At 51.2% G+C, this 14,526-nt stretch overlaps 1 protein-coding gene across 1 annotated transcript; it reads right to left on the bottom strand.

The window, feature by feature from the left end:
- Positions 1–3,052: 3,052 nt before the first annotated feature.
- Positions 3,053–7,373, bottom strand: LOC122920057 (EZH inhibitory protein-like). Its single transcript, XM_044269269.1, has 4 exons — positions 6,624–7,373; positions 4,084–4,203; positions 3,101–3,181; positions 3,053–3,060 (listed from the first exon to the last, which is right to left on the bottom strand). Exons 1-4 carry the CDS (start codon positions 7,282–7,284, stop codon positions 3,053–3,055), a joined length of 870 nt encoding a protein of 289 aa, XP_044125204.1. The 5' UTR covers positions 7,285–7,373.
- Between the last annotated feature and the right edge of the window lie 7,153 nt (positions 7,374–14,526).

The raw sequence follows: 14,526 nt of genomic DNA, 5'->3' as shown, positions 1-14,526 counted from the left end.
GGACACTGTTACAGGGGGATCTGTGGATGACGGACACTGTTATGGGGGGATCTGTGGATGACGGACACTGTTATGGGGGGGATCTGTGGATGACGGACACTGTTATGGGGGGGGATCTGTGGATGACGGACACTGTTAAAGGGGGATCTGTGGCTTGCACTGTTACAAAGGGGGGGATCTGTGGCTGGCACTGTTATGGGCTGGGGGGGATCTGTGGGTGGCACTGTTATATATGTGCCATCCACAGACCCCCCCAGCCCATAACAGTGACATCCACAGACCCCCCCAGCCCATATCTGTGCCATCCACAGATCGCAACAGCCCCCCCCCCCCCCCGGCGCCGCTGCCAGTATACAAATATAAGATGTTATATTCATTTATTGGTTATTAAACATGCCCCCTCAGTCCTATTACTACCTTATATCCTAATCGCATCTGTAGAATTCAGGCAGGCCAGGCGGACGGCTGGCGCGTCCCTCAGTGACGTCACTTGCCTGCGCCGCCTGCTTCATTCATAAAGTAGGCGGCGCATGAAGAGGGTATTGGCTATATGCTCAGTCCCTCATCCCCACATAATACGTAACTCCCTCCCAGCCCCATATAAATAACCACACACCACAACTGCTTGGATTTAATCGGCCACAGCAGCCGTTTATTAATTAAATACATAACATAACTTAATAAATTAACCAATGACGAGGGAGGTCCTAGAAGCCCCAATGACCTCATCAACACCGTAACAAACCTGCGACTCCATCTTGCCCCCAGCCGTTGAACCCAGCTCGGAGGCAGCAACTGATGGACGCCTAGGTCGTTAGTACCGGCTCCTCCATGAGAGTCCAGCCCCTACCGCGGGGCCCTCCCATCCTCAGATACCACCATATTTTCCACTTCCAGGACCTCCCCCGCCTCCACGACTGCAATGACAAACCCTCCTGCCCAAAAACCCTACCCTACCAATGTCGCCAGCTCCAACCCCCCCATCCATCACCAACACTCCCCCCCCATTCCTCAACACCTCATTCAGTACCCCCTTTCTCTTTTTTTTTTATTATAACTATCACTGCCCTACATAGGGACGGGAGGGTGGGCGTTTGCTTTCCCTGGCCGAATGCCTCTGCCCCCCGCCTCCTCCTCACTCTGGCCAGCAGCCCCTCCCCCTGTTCTCATGACTACTCGCGCCCTTTCTAACTTCCCTGCACCTTAACCCTTCACTCACCTGTCCCCTCTCAGCCAAACACTCTTCATGGCCGGCCTCCCCTTAACGCTGCGCTTCTTGTCCGGCCTTACTTGAAGAGGGTATTGGCTATATGCTCAGTCCCTCATCCCCACATAATACGTAACTCCCTCCCAGCCCCATATAAATAACCACACACCACAACTGCTTGTATTTAATCGGCCACAGCAGCCGTTTATTAATTAAATACATAACATAACTTAATAAATTAACCAATGACGAGGGAGGTCCTAGAAGCCCCAATGACCTCATCAACACCGTAACAAACCTGCGACTCCATCTTGCCCCCAGCCGTTGAACCCAGCTCGGAGGCAGCAACTGATGGACGCCTAGGTCGTGTAATGCCGCCGACGCGACGGCCTTCTCTTCGTCTGCCGCGCTCCTTGCGTTCCACCGTGGAACGCGGAAGACGTGCGGGCGCTCCAGGTTGTGACGCGGCGGCTGCGTTCCACGGTGGAACGCGGAAGTCGTCCGGGCCAATCAGAAGGTCCTATGACACTTCCTGGTGCTATTTAAAGGGGCTGGTGAGGCGGCATGGCGTGCTGTGATTGTAGTCGGTACGCCTGCTGCCTCACCACCTGTGTTTGGGACATCTAGAGACAAGCTTGCTCGGCTCCCTCACTATCATCTGGGAGACGGATCCGCACCGCAACCGGACCCGCTCCAGCTACACCGCTGACATCTGCAAGACGGATCCGCACCGCAACTGGACCTGCTCCAGCTACACCGCTGACATCTGCGAGACGGATCCGCACCGCAACTGGACCCGCGCCAGTACCCCCGCTGCCAGCTGGAAGACGGATCCGCTTAGGAACCGGACCCTTCTCATCGCCTCACTAACATCAAGAAGACGGATCCGCTCTGCCCAGAAACTACGGTCTCCAAGGGAGTCTCCACCACCGCATAGCCGCTGCCAACCGCAAGTACCCTCTCTGTGAGAGAGCACCTCTCCTTACTACATACAGGCTGAGATAACTGTGTAGGTCCCTTGTTGAGTGGCCTCTGTTAACCCCGCGGCAGCTACCACATTCTTGTATGTTAAACACCTACCCGCAGTCTATGAAGCAATAGTACTGCGCCGACCAGAGTTCTTTTCTCCTGATCACGTGATGGTAGAATCTCAAACTCACCGTTAAGGTTGTGAGTGACGCCTGAGATTCATATCTGATTGATCCTAATAAATCCGCAGTTGAGATCCACTGTTGAAAAATTGTAGGCGTGACAGGTCGTTAGTACCGGCTCCTCCATGAGAGTCCAGCCCCTACCGCGGGGCCCTCCCATCCTCAGATACCACCATATTTTCCACTTCCAGGACCTCCTCCGCCTCCAAGAACGCGCAGCTTGACCTCCTCAAGCCTGCGCGTCCCTCCACATCCGTAACGCTATCTCCACTCCATTTTGGATCCCCAAAGACCACAGATCAGTCCCTACCGCATTCAAATGCACCCCATCAGCCCTCCAAAATGCACCAACTCCTTTCTCCAACTCCTCATGACGTACCGCCACAGCCCCATTCCGCGCCATAAACCTGCCCACTGCCCTATTCACCTTGATCCGGGCTTTATTAATGCTCTCCACCGACCTGGCCTCCCTCCACGACTTACGCGGCACTATGTCAGACCACACCGTAACAACACCCGGAAATAATGCCCAAATCCTCAGCAGGTCGAACTTCACATCTCGCACCAACTCCCTAAACGGCCGCCTCCCTAAGTCGTTGCCCCCCACATGAAGCACCAACACATCCGGAGGCCTGTCCAACCGCGAAAACCGCTGCACCTCCCGCAAAACCCCCCCACAACATTCCTCTGACCCCTAACCACCTGACCGTAGCCACCGCCGCGCTCAACCCCAGCTGGCGGCCATTCGGCCTAACATCGGCCCTAATAGCCCCCCAGAACACATAGGAATGTCCTAAAATCCAGACCAAGGCCACCGGAAAACCTGCAAACAAACAAAAACAAAATTAACTCAGCCCCCCCAACTACATATCCACCATTACAAAAGACCCAGCCTAACATAGGACCTAAATCGCGCCGACTCCCAACGCCCAATCCTCATAATAACTTCATCACTGACCCCCAATCTCGCCGCCTCAGTCGCAGCACCAATCCGGAACGAATGCCCAGAATAATCCTTATCATTCACCCCCAAACTCCGCAAACATTTCCGAAACACCGCCAAGAACTGAAATCTCGACAGAAATGAACCGTCCGCATGACGAAAAAACGGCAACCCATCCGTCGCCCTGCCTGACCAGTACCTCCCTAAACACTGAACAGGGCACATACCACAACCCGTAACAGAAAACAACGTAACCTGTCGACCCCTGCCCTCCTGATCCGTCTTAGACCTGCGAATCCGCACAATGACCCTATCCTCCCTAAACTCCACGTCCTCACTAAGCAATCCCCCCGCCCGACAAACACTGCCGCTCACCAACTCACCCAACCTGAACGCCCCAAAAAATGCTAACGCAAATGCCGCCCTAAACAACCCCAACTCCCATCCCGAGCTACACACCACACACAACTTCTCCCCCATCTGAACCAACAATTCAAACGACACCGGTCTCCTACTATCTGTCACCCTACCCGCCCCCCTTCGCCAGCCTTTCAAAACCTGTCTCACTAAAAAACATTTAGTTAAATCCACCAACCCCCGCAGCCGAAAACCAAAAGCTACACCCGCAATCAACCGACTGACCTTTGACCCCGACCACCCCTCCCCTTTCAAATGCCCCAACAACATCACCAGCTTGACCCCCCCATCTTCCCCACCCGAACCCCAGTCACCCATCCACCTCTCCCAGATGTCCCACGCCTTCCCATACTCCTTCCACGTACCAGGGCTCAGCGAATCCCTAAGCAACCCCATCACCTCTCCTCCAAGATCCCCCACAGCCACGACGGACACTCCAGACCCTCCAACTCCGCTTCTGGCACAAGAAGCCGGAACCGGTCCCACTGTAAACGAGAAAGAGAGTCCGCCACAGAATTAGTCACTCCCGCCACATGCCTCGCCACCACCCAAACATTAATTGACAAACACCGCAACACCAAAAACTGTAACAGCCTAACCACCGGAGGGGAGGAGGCTGACAAGCTGTTAATAGCCTGAACAACCCCCAAATTGTCACAATTAAAACGCACCTTCCTATTCGCAAACCTATCCCCCCACAACACAACCGCCATCACAATAGGAAACAATTCCAACAGCGCAATATTCGACACCCAACCGCGCTCCACCCACGACTCCGGCCATCCGCCCGCACACCACTGCCCCTGACAGTAAGCACCAAAACCCACACCCCCTGACGCATCCGTATACAACTCAAAATCCGCACAATCGCAAACCTCCCCCATAACCAACGTCCTCCCATTATAACGCTCCAAAAACTCCGCCCACACCCTTAAATCGCCTTTCAACTCTTTTCGCAACCTGACAAAGTGATACGGCGCAGACACCCCCGCTGTAGCAGCAGCCAGCCGTCTGCAAAAAATCCTCCCCATCGGCATAATCTGACATGCAAAGTTAAGCTTCCCCAATAATGACTGCAGCTCCCGCAACCTAATCTTCTCCCTCCCTATGGCCTGACTGATCTCGCGCCTCAAATCCAGCAACTTGTCCGCCGGAAGCCGACACTCCATCCTTACCGTGTCTATAACAATCCCCAGAAAACACAACTCGGTAACAGGGCCCACCGTCTTCTCCACCGCTAGCGGCACCCCAAAACGCGCAAAAACCGACTGAACCGTGTGTAACAACAAAGAACATACCCGAGAATTCGCCGGCCCCAAACACAAAAAATCATCTAAATAGTGAATAACCGACGCACAACCCGAAACCACCCACTCCAAAAATGAGCTGAACGCCTCAAAATACGCACACGAGAGAGAGCACCCCATAGGCAAACACCTATCCACAAAATACTCCCCACCCCAATAACATCCCAACAAACCCATGCTCTCCACATGCACCGGAAGCAGCCGAAATGCCGCTTCAACATCAACTTTTGCCAACAACGCCCCCTGCCCACACCGTCTCACCCACCCAACAGCCGCATCAAATGACGTATACACCACCGAACACAATTCAGGATCTATACCATCATTGACCGACGCACCTTTCGGGAAAGACAAATGATGAATGAGCCGAAACGTATTCGGCTCCTTCTTGGGCACCACCCCCAAAGGAGACACCCTAAGGTTCGGAAGCGGCGGCACCTTAAACGGGCCCGCCATCCGCCCCAACGCAACCTCCCTATTCAACTTCTCGGTCACCACATCCGCATGCTCAAGCGCAGACCTAAGATTCTTATGAACCACAGGCCCCGCCGTTACCTCCGCCGGGATGCTAAAACCACACCTAAAACCATCCCCCAATAGCCTGGCCGCCGCCCGATCCGGGTATCTATCTAGAAATTCCTGCATCCTTTCCACCCGTACCGGCGTCCGACCCCTTTCCAACACCATCCCCCCCCCTCTGCCTTCCTCCCCTAAAGCAACGGCTAACCCCATGTGCCCCTCCACACCCTGAGCATTCATGCTTGAATTTGCACTTAGCTCCAAATCTGCAGTTCCCTTCATTAAAGAGGAAACATAACCCTTTGGCAGATGCTGCCGCCAATGCCCCCGGGGATGATCCCCCAGGCTCTGCCCGAAAGGACTGCCCAGCCCTAGGCGGAGCCGTCACCTTCAACCACAACCCAATGTCCTTGTGGTCCCACCGTATATCTGACCTAACCGCCTTACGCTGCCGAAACTGCTCGTCGTAACGGAGCCACCCCACACCGCCGTACACCCGATACGCCTCCCCTATCGCATCCTGGTAACAGAACAACGCCGAACAACATTCCGGAGCCTTCTCCCCAATAACACTTGCTAATATGGCAAACGCTTGCAGCCAATTAGCAAATGTGCGGGGAATCAACCTATGCCGCCGCTTCTCCTCATCCTCTTTCTTTCCCTCATCCTTCTTCCCCCTATCCAAATTAAACCGCTCCAAAGGAAGCAAGGAAAAAATCTCCACATATTCCCCTTTCCAGATTTTCTCTTTTACCTCCTGCTTCAAATGGGCCCCCAACGGGCCCTCAAAGCACACATACACCTCCCCACGCGCTCTATCATCTAACCTCTGGCCCTCTTCCTCACCCCCAACTTGCGTCTCCACCGACACCGCCCCCCCACTCGACACGGCCACCGGTCCCGGCACCACCCCCCACGCCGGCAATGGCGACCCGCCCGCAGACCCCAAACTAGCCAACCACCCCGCCAAACCCCCCAGCAACTGCCCCAAACCCTTTCCTAAATCACCCATGGCCACCCCCCCCCAACACTGCCCACCGGGAAACCCTGCGCTAATAAGGGACCCCAATTAGTCTCACCAGGCACCACGGGCGCTGTGATTCCCGCTGCCGCAGATCCTGACTCCCGCCGCACGTCCTCTACTTCGGCGCTCCTCCTGGACGTAGAAGGCGACTCCTCCCGGACGTCTCGAACTGCCCGCTGTATGATGCTGACTGGCCTCCGGTCCACCGCCGCCGCTCCCGCTCCTGCACTGGGCCTGCACAGCTCTTCCTGCTCCGACTGCGCAACCCGCCGCACGTGGATCTCATCACCCCGCTGAGTAGACCGCCTGCTGGGACCCGGACTGGGCCGGTCCACCGTTCCTGGTCCCGCATCCTCAGGACTAGCAGGTGAGAGTGGGGGAAGGGGCGTCCCACTCCGCTCCGGGCCCCGCTGTGTACTGGGATTCCTCCCGCGACGAGAGCGCCCTGCTGAAGGCTGAGCAGACCCTCTCCGCCGCGGAGGGTCCCTGGAGGGGCTCCCCACTCGGCGCCGGACCCTGGGGGTGCAGTCAGGACTAAGGCGCGCCGGTGGGATACCCCGCCGCGGCCGGACAGCCCTCACAATGGGGGTGGCTGCAGAAGCAGGGGCAATGACGCACGCACCCACCTGCTCCTGCAACCAGCCAGGCCCCCGCACCTCCGCCTCCCTGCGCAGCAACTCCAACATCTCCTCCACAGATAACGGCAGCTCCGACATGCTCCTGCTGTTCCGTTTGCTTTCCCTGGCCGAATGCCTCTGCCCCCCGCCTCCTCCTCACTCTGGCCAGCAGCCCCTCCCCCTGTTCTCATGACTACCCGCGCCCTTTCTAACTTCCCTGCACCTTAACCCTTCACTCACCTGTCCCCTCTCAGCCAAACACTCTTCATGGCCGGCCTCCCCTTAACGCTGCGCTTCTTGTCCGGCCTTACTGGCACATGACAAGACTTGCTGCTGCCCGCCCGGCCTGCATGAATTCTACAGATGCGATTAGGATATAAGGTAGTAATAGGACTGAGGGGGCATGTTTAATAACCAATAAATGAATATGACATCTTATATTACTATACCGGAGCGGCGGGGCGGGGATACTACACTGACTGCACCGCCCCGCCGCTATTGCCGGCCCCAGCTCCTCCTCCCAGTGCCTCCCCGAGTCCCCGCTCGCATCTACATCGCAGCTTGCGATGTAAAACGGCAAGCATTCGCCCCATAAGACGCAGGGGCATTTCTCCCCCGTTTTGGGGGAAGAAAAAGTGCGTCTTATGGGGCGAAAAATACGGTACATCTGCTTTAAATCTCCACAGGAAAAGCCAAAACCATCTTCTATCCCAAGGTGGAGAAAATGGATCAGAAACATCTTGTGCTGGGTGAGAAGCCCTCATGTTATCTAGTTTTTTTCCTATTACATGTATGTTATACTGCTGTAATGTAAGGACATGCTGAGAAATCCTGATGGGCCCCATCTCCTGACATACATTTCCTTTGTAGAGCCGTGCATCAGCGAAAGTGTCGCTAGGAACACCAATAAGAGCACCTCCATCTGAGCCCGAAACCAGGACAGTCAAGACCTAGACAGAAGACCTAGGCCTGAGGACAAGCAACTTTGTCCAAGTTGATGAGAAGGGACTTACAAAGATCCACATGGTTGATGTGGCAACTCTGGGGACCGAACAAGACATGATCCCTGTGGTGGGTGTGACAAGGACTGGACGTAACCTTGTAAGGGGGTGCTTCTATGAGGACTGTTAAAAGGTAGCGCTTCTCCCCCTTTCTACGGCTTGTATTGTTCAACTGTGAATTGTCAGTGGTGGCTAATGTCTGGTTATGTTCTGCATAATGAATGTGCCTGCTATTTTACATTTTTATTGCGGGCATTGTCCCTTTAACAGTCGTCTATTTTGCGGCACTGCATTAATGTGCTGTAGCCTGCAGTGCTCTACATTGCTGTCACGGCCTATTGTGTACGCTGTGACACTGTTGCCACACCTGCGGTTGCCCGCGGCAACGTGTTGCTGTGAGAGCATGTGGTGGCAACAGTGATTGCCGTGACATGGTTGCCATGCATGCTTTTGCCGGTGGTAACGTGTGGTTTGGTATGGTTGTGTGTGCATTTAACCTTTTAAGTGGCTTATTTCATCTGTCTGGTGTTGGAAGGGTTAGCTCCCTCCCTTGTGTTTTGTTAACACTAGGTTTATGTGTTTGTGGGTGTGGCTGCTTGGGCTACTTAGTCTCAGCTGGAAGCCTGTAGCTGAGTGTTCCTCCAGGCTTGGTGTGTGCTGGTGTTTCACTGCTCCTGGCTTTACCCCCTTTCCAGTGAGGGACACCATTGTGTCATAGATGTTCAATGTCATCCCGGTGTCTCCTTCCCTTCCTGTCCCTATTTGTATGGAGTGGGTTATGTTCAAGGTGTTTGTATGTCTAGCTTGGTGTTACATGTCTGGTAGTGTTTGGTGTCATGTTTACTAGACATTCCCCTGTCTCATGTTTTTGCAGCTATGGTGTCCTGGGTTCATGTGTGGTTTGTGGTGTGTGCTGTGTCCTTTTATGTTGGTGTGGACACCAGCACTTATGCACGGGTTCCAGTCAGTGTGTCTGTGGCAGGTAAGTGTGTTATTGGTTTTGCTTACTTGCCATCTCCTTAAGCTGTATGTGTTTCCCTTTTCCTGCTTCTAGGCCTTTAGAGACTCTTGTTCCTCCATTACTGGGATTAACAGGTTGTCTCTTCCCTGCTCCTTGGTGAGGGATTACCAGGGCGACTTAGGGTCTCTAGGTATCCTGAGTATGATTCGTCCTACCATCGGGGTCCGCTCATACTGTGAGGAGTCAGGGAGAGGATTAGGGATTTTGTAGGAGGTGACCTGCTTCATTATTACTCCTTTTGACCAGGCTGATCCCCTTTCACCCTTTGACACCGCACGGTGAGGGGTTCCCCCACTCCCCGCCTTGACAATTACTTTTTGTAATGCAGAACTTGCATGACACTAGAAGTTTCAGAGAGCAAGAGTTTGGTATGTAGCTGAAGCCACATGGAGTGAGAGTTTGGGCACATACACAGTTGTTGTGCGCCCTACCCAGTTGATGGCAGGGAGTGTGGCGAAGAGTTGAGAGTGTGGCACTGCAAAAGCTTATTTTGTCATATGTTGTATCATGCTGTATTTTACTCTTATGTGGAATTACTGTTACCAGGCTGTCAGGTGCACTACACACATTCCACTACTAGATGGGGTAGCACCGCAGTATATATAGCACAGTTCAGGCCTAGATAGTTAGTTTTTGTAGAGTGTGGGGGTAGTAGGAGATGGAGTGAGGAGCAAGGGGGAAGGAGACGACCCCTCTCCTCTCAGCTCTCTCTTGGGCTCTGGGCTCCACGGCCCTAGAGGAGCCAATTTATATCTCAGTGTCAAGCCAGGAAAATAGGCTGAGGTGAAGTCTGTATTGTACCATCTACTCTTCCGGAGTGTCAAGTGGATTTTGCTAAGTTTATTGTAGGAAAAGACAAGGGAAGGACAAAGCCATTATTCTAGGCCCTGGGCGCCTTTGTATCTAGGTGAAGGATTTATTAGCTTTCGGCAGTCTCACCATTATTTTAAGGACAGATAAGATTTCTGTTGCCTCACTTGTGTGTAGAAGACAAAGACTTGAATTACCTCTACTGAGACTGAAGCAAGGCAAAGAGCTTAATATCAGTGAGTACATAACTACCTATCATAGCCTGAGACATAACTACATGTACAACCTGTTACTGGGATTCACCACATCCAACCTACATGATTATAAGAGACTGTTTTCATAACTGGATGTAAACGGTTGTCAAGATCCTGGTTATAGTAAAGTTCTCAGTTGGATTCAATCCTGCCTCATTCTTATACCTCCATATTACCACCACTCTCATCATTTTGCACCATCAAGGTGCTGGCGTCACGACATTGCTTAAATCAGGGGTCCAGCCGCACAAGCACTCAGAAAACCAATCACCATCAAGGGCACCTCGATCACCACCTGGCCGGTGTCCCCTGTAATAGAGTGTGCCCTGGAGAATCTAGTTCTGTTCTCCCCTTTACTGCACTGCTGGCCCAGGGAGGCATCTGCTAACCGTGAGTACCCGATGAACTATTGTACCCTTCGCCCCACCGTGAACCTCACTTGTTCTCCCCTGCGGACCTCACGTATTCTCCCCTGCGGACCGGCACGTTGCACATATAGCTTACTCCAATTTTGGTCTAATGTTGTAATTGTGTAGCAGTTGCTTAGTGAGGATGATATGTGTAGTGACAAGGTTCTCTTGTAGTTTTAAGCTTATATATTTGTCTCGGAATTTGTCATCGAAGGTCTGGAGGTAGAGATTCAACATGATTACTACCACTAAGCTGCTGATATAATTAATATCCACGGGAGAGATGGCTGACAAATAACATCAGAAGAAGCAGGAAGCAACAAAATTAGGCCACACTGGGAAGAAGAAGACCATGTCACCACCAGTAATAATATGGAAAGATATCACAGGGTACATTCAGCCATCATATAAGAACACCCAGATATTAGGATTTGAGAGGACTTGTCACCTAATGTCCAGAGAAGGAGAAAATATTTCACAGCAGCCGGTGTGATGACAATGAGTTCTCCTTCATAGAGAAGAGAACATCTGTGAGCAGAGACAACATAAACTGATGGAAAAAGAGAAGTGGCCTCATTGGAAAATTTACAAAATGGGCCCCCTATGCGCTGGTTCACACCACCACCTTCCCTCAACAAGAGCCCCCACTTGTTCAGATTACTTTCCTGGTGGAGAGAAGAGTGACAGGACCATGTTGACACCATCCGTTAAGGGCTATGTAACACTTAAATGGTTTCTGTCATGAGAAAAATCGTTATGTAGCTGACTGACATTAGCGATGTGCTAATGTCAGCACTACATAACAGCATGATTTATAACTCCCTGCCTCCCTCTGTTTCCTCAAAATAAAGACTTTTATAATATGCTAATGAGCCTCTAGGTGCTAGTGGGGCGTTGCTGCAGCACCTAGAGGCTCCGTCTTCTCACCCTTTGGCACCCCCATGTACAGTTGATTGACGTCCGAGTTCTCCTCAGTGTCCCGTAAATCCCGCGCCGTCCCTTTTAGCATTTGGCGCAGGTGCAGTGAGTGAAGGACGCGCTCCTGCTGCCGGCTTCCTCACTGCGCCTGCGCTAAAAGGACGTCGCAGGCACGGGATTTACGGGACACTGAGGAGAACTCGAAAGTCAATCAACTGTACAGCATTTCACATTAGTCACCACTACATAGTGCTGGTACATTCCCCTATAAAAGGGACAGGCTAGACACAGGAGGGTGATGAGATGAGGTAGTGTGCAGTGAAGAGAGTCAGATGAAAGTCCACCATGTAGCGTGCATTGAAGAGAGTCAGATGAAAATCCACCATATAGCTACCACCTTAGCATCCTTGGCAGTGGCCAGGCTGAGGAAGGTTGGAAGAGGAATCATCAGAAGGTACCCAGCACTGACATGGGTATAGAGCAAGTCTAGTGGAGATAGCAGCAGTCTTAGCTCATGGAATCCACAGCACCCAGTGATCAGGAGAAGTCTCAAAGCACCTGGACACAGCCTGACAACTAAGCGCAAAGTTGTGTTTTACCACACTCCTCTATGGACCGTGTGGATCTGTTTCTGATGACAACCAGTTAAAGAAATTGAGCAGGAGATGGATGCCTGCCGCTAGGGAAGACCGCCCTATAGGTTGCAGAAAGGAAGAAAGACATAGAAGATGATATTATATTCAGTGCCTGGCTGTTAGGAAGTGGACCAGTTACCTAATAAGTACAGATAAAGGACTCTGACACCAGCATAGGACCAGGACTCTGATATATTAGTGTCATCAGAACATGGAGCCTGTGAGTATCTCACCTGAGCCTGTTACCTGGAATTACAGCACAAGTAAGAGCAGATGTATATCGTAATACCTCCATGATAACTGAACCTGGAACGGTCACCTCAAGGTAATTGATTCTCAGTAAATGTTCCAGTTATTTATTTGAACGAAGTCCTCTTCATTCTACCACCTCATTTGCGCCCAAAGGTGATGGCATCACGAACACCAGGGACCCTGCCTTCCCTGCACCTAAAACCCTGTACCATCTAGGGTACCTCAACCAACATCCGGCAGGAGACCCCTCAACACCAGTGATTCCCAGCCAGACCCTCAGTTCACACAAATATGATATTGTATTACTAATATTATTCAGTGAGATTCACCTATTAAGTGATATCAGTATGGAAAGAAGCCATTTGGTCATTGTGTCCCTTGTTAGCATATCAAAGGCAGGAAGGGCACATTGTAAAGTGGGGGAAAAGCAGTTGGACAACATTCACTTGGCCAACAGATTGGGAAGATTGAGGTGGTCATAGGGTGCAGTTGATGGTGGGGGCTGAGACACAGGAACATATAGGCTATGTGAAACTTGGGGAGGGTCTCTTCCTGCAACCCCTGGACGAACAGCACTTCAGGAGCAAGCTAAGTGATATTGTGTGTGCTTTGAGTGTATGAATATAAGTATAATATCCCAGTAGACTTTATATGTGTACATATAGATATTTGTAGTCTGCAATTGTATTCCATTAAACGTGTTTACAGACGTGTAGATTATATATGCTATTTATGCATAAGTCTCTATATGTACATGTACTAATGGTCAGGTACTGGATGTTCGTTGGGTAGAAGTGTGGATCCAGTGGAGGGTATACTGGTGGAATCTGGACATATTGTATATACATACACATTATTAGCCACATTTGCCTAGCATCCAGGGAGGACAGGAACAGAGGCAGCTGTGTGTGGTGGTGTCCTCTATGTAATGTCTTTATCTATATGTACGTGTAATAGCTATTGCTTTGTCATCTCTATGTTATCAGTAAAGTATTCTTATATATAAGTATCTGCAAGGGTTGTATGTTACTCCTGGGGTGTATGAAGGACTGGAGGGGGTGTATATAATACACAGAATAAGTGGGTTATATGGGAAACAAATACAACAGTCTAGGATCATAATAAAGGGGACGGAATAAAGAGATAGACATAAATGTCCAATTCCCAAGAAGTAATACATCCCTTTATCAAGCAGAGTGTGCCCTAAAGGAATCCGGTGCCTTCTTTCCTGTCACTGCACGCCGGCCCAGGGAGCTGCAGAAATGTAAGTATCACCTACTACACCCATCAGGCCACCACACTCACAGATTGCAGCTGCGGTCCCGGACGTTGCATATCATTTTGGCATCACGAACAGGATCAATTTCTCTGTGCCTTATGTGACCAGGATCAATTCCTCTGTGCTTTATGTGAGCAGGAAAGAATTGCCTCTGTGCCGTGCTAGAGACTTAATATGTAATGATGGATGAACATCGGCCCCATTGACTTTAGTAGCAGGCGAACATGAAAAACCATCAGGTCATATTTGCAGCCACCAAATACTTACTAGAAGTGCACAAATAATCCAACAACATGGACAGTGACATACTAGAGGGAGATCATTAGCAAAAATTCCCACAAAAAAGATGTATTTTAATGAGGGAAAGGGAAACTCTCAAAAATGTGCCCTGCTGGAGCCTTGAAAATTTTTATTTTAGGCCACGGGAGTACAGGCCCCAAAAAAAAGGCATTTACCTGACAGAAAAGAACAAGTGATTATGTGGCTGGAGGTACATTAGGCAGTCACTGGATACAAATTTTTACTGTAGGCCAGTACAGACCCCCAAAAATTAGGCATTTACCTGACAGAAAAGAACTTGTGATGATGTGGCTGGCAGTCACTGGATTTTTTTTTTTACTGTAGGCCACTGGAGTACTGGCCTCCAAAATAAGGCATTCAACTGACAGAAAAAGCCTTTTATGCCACTGTATATACATAAGAAAAGGACCATCCTTTGTTCTGGGTGGTGGCAGATATGTGTGGGCTGGCATGAGGAAATT

Source organism: Bufo gargarizans, chromosome 10, assembly GCF_014858855.1.
Source record: "Bufo gargarizans isolate SCDJY-AF-19 chromosome 10, ASM1485885v1, whole genome shotgun sequence".
In the NCBI taxonomy this organism is placed as follows: Eukaryota; Metazoa; Chordata; class Amphibia; order Anura; family Bufonidae; genus Bufo; species Bufo gargarizans.
This window is presented reverse-complemented; position numbering and strand designations above follow the sequence as displayed.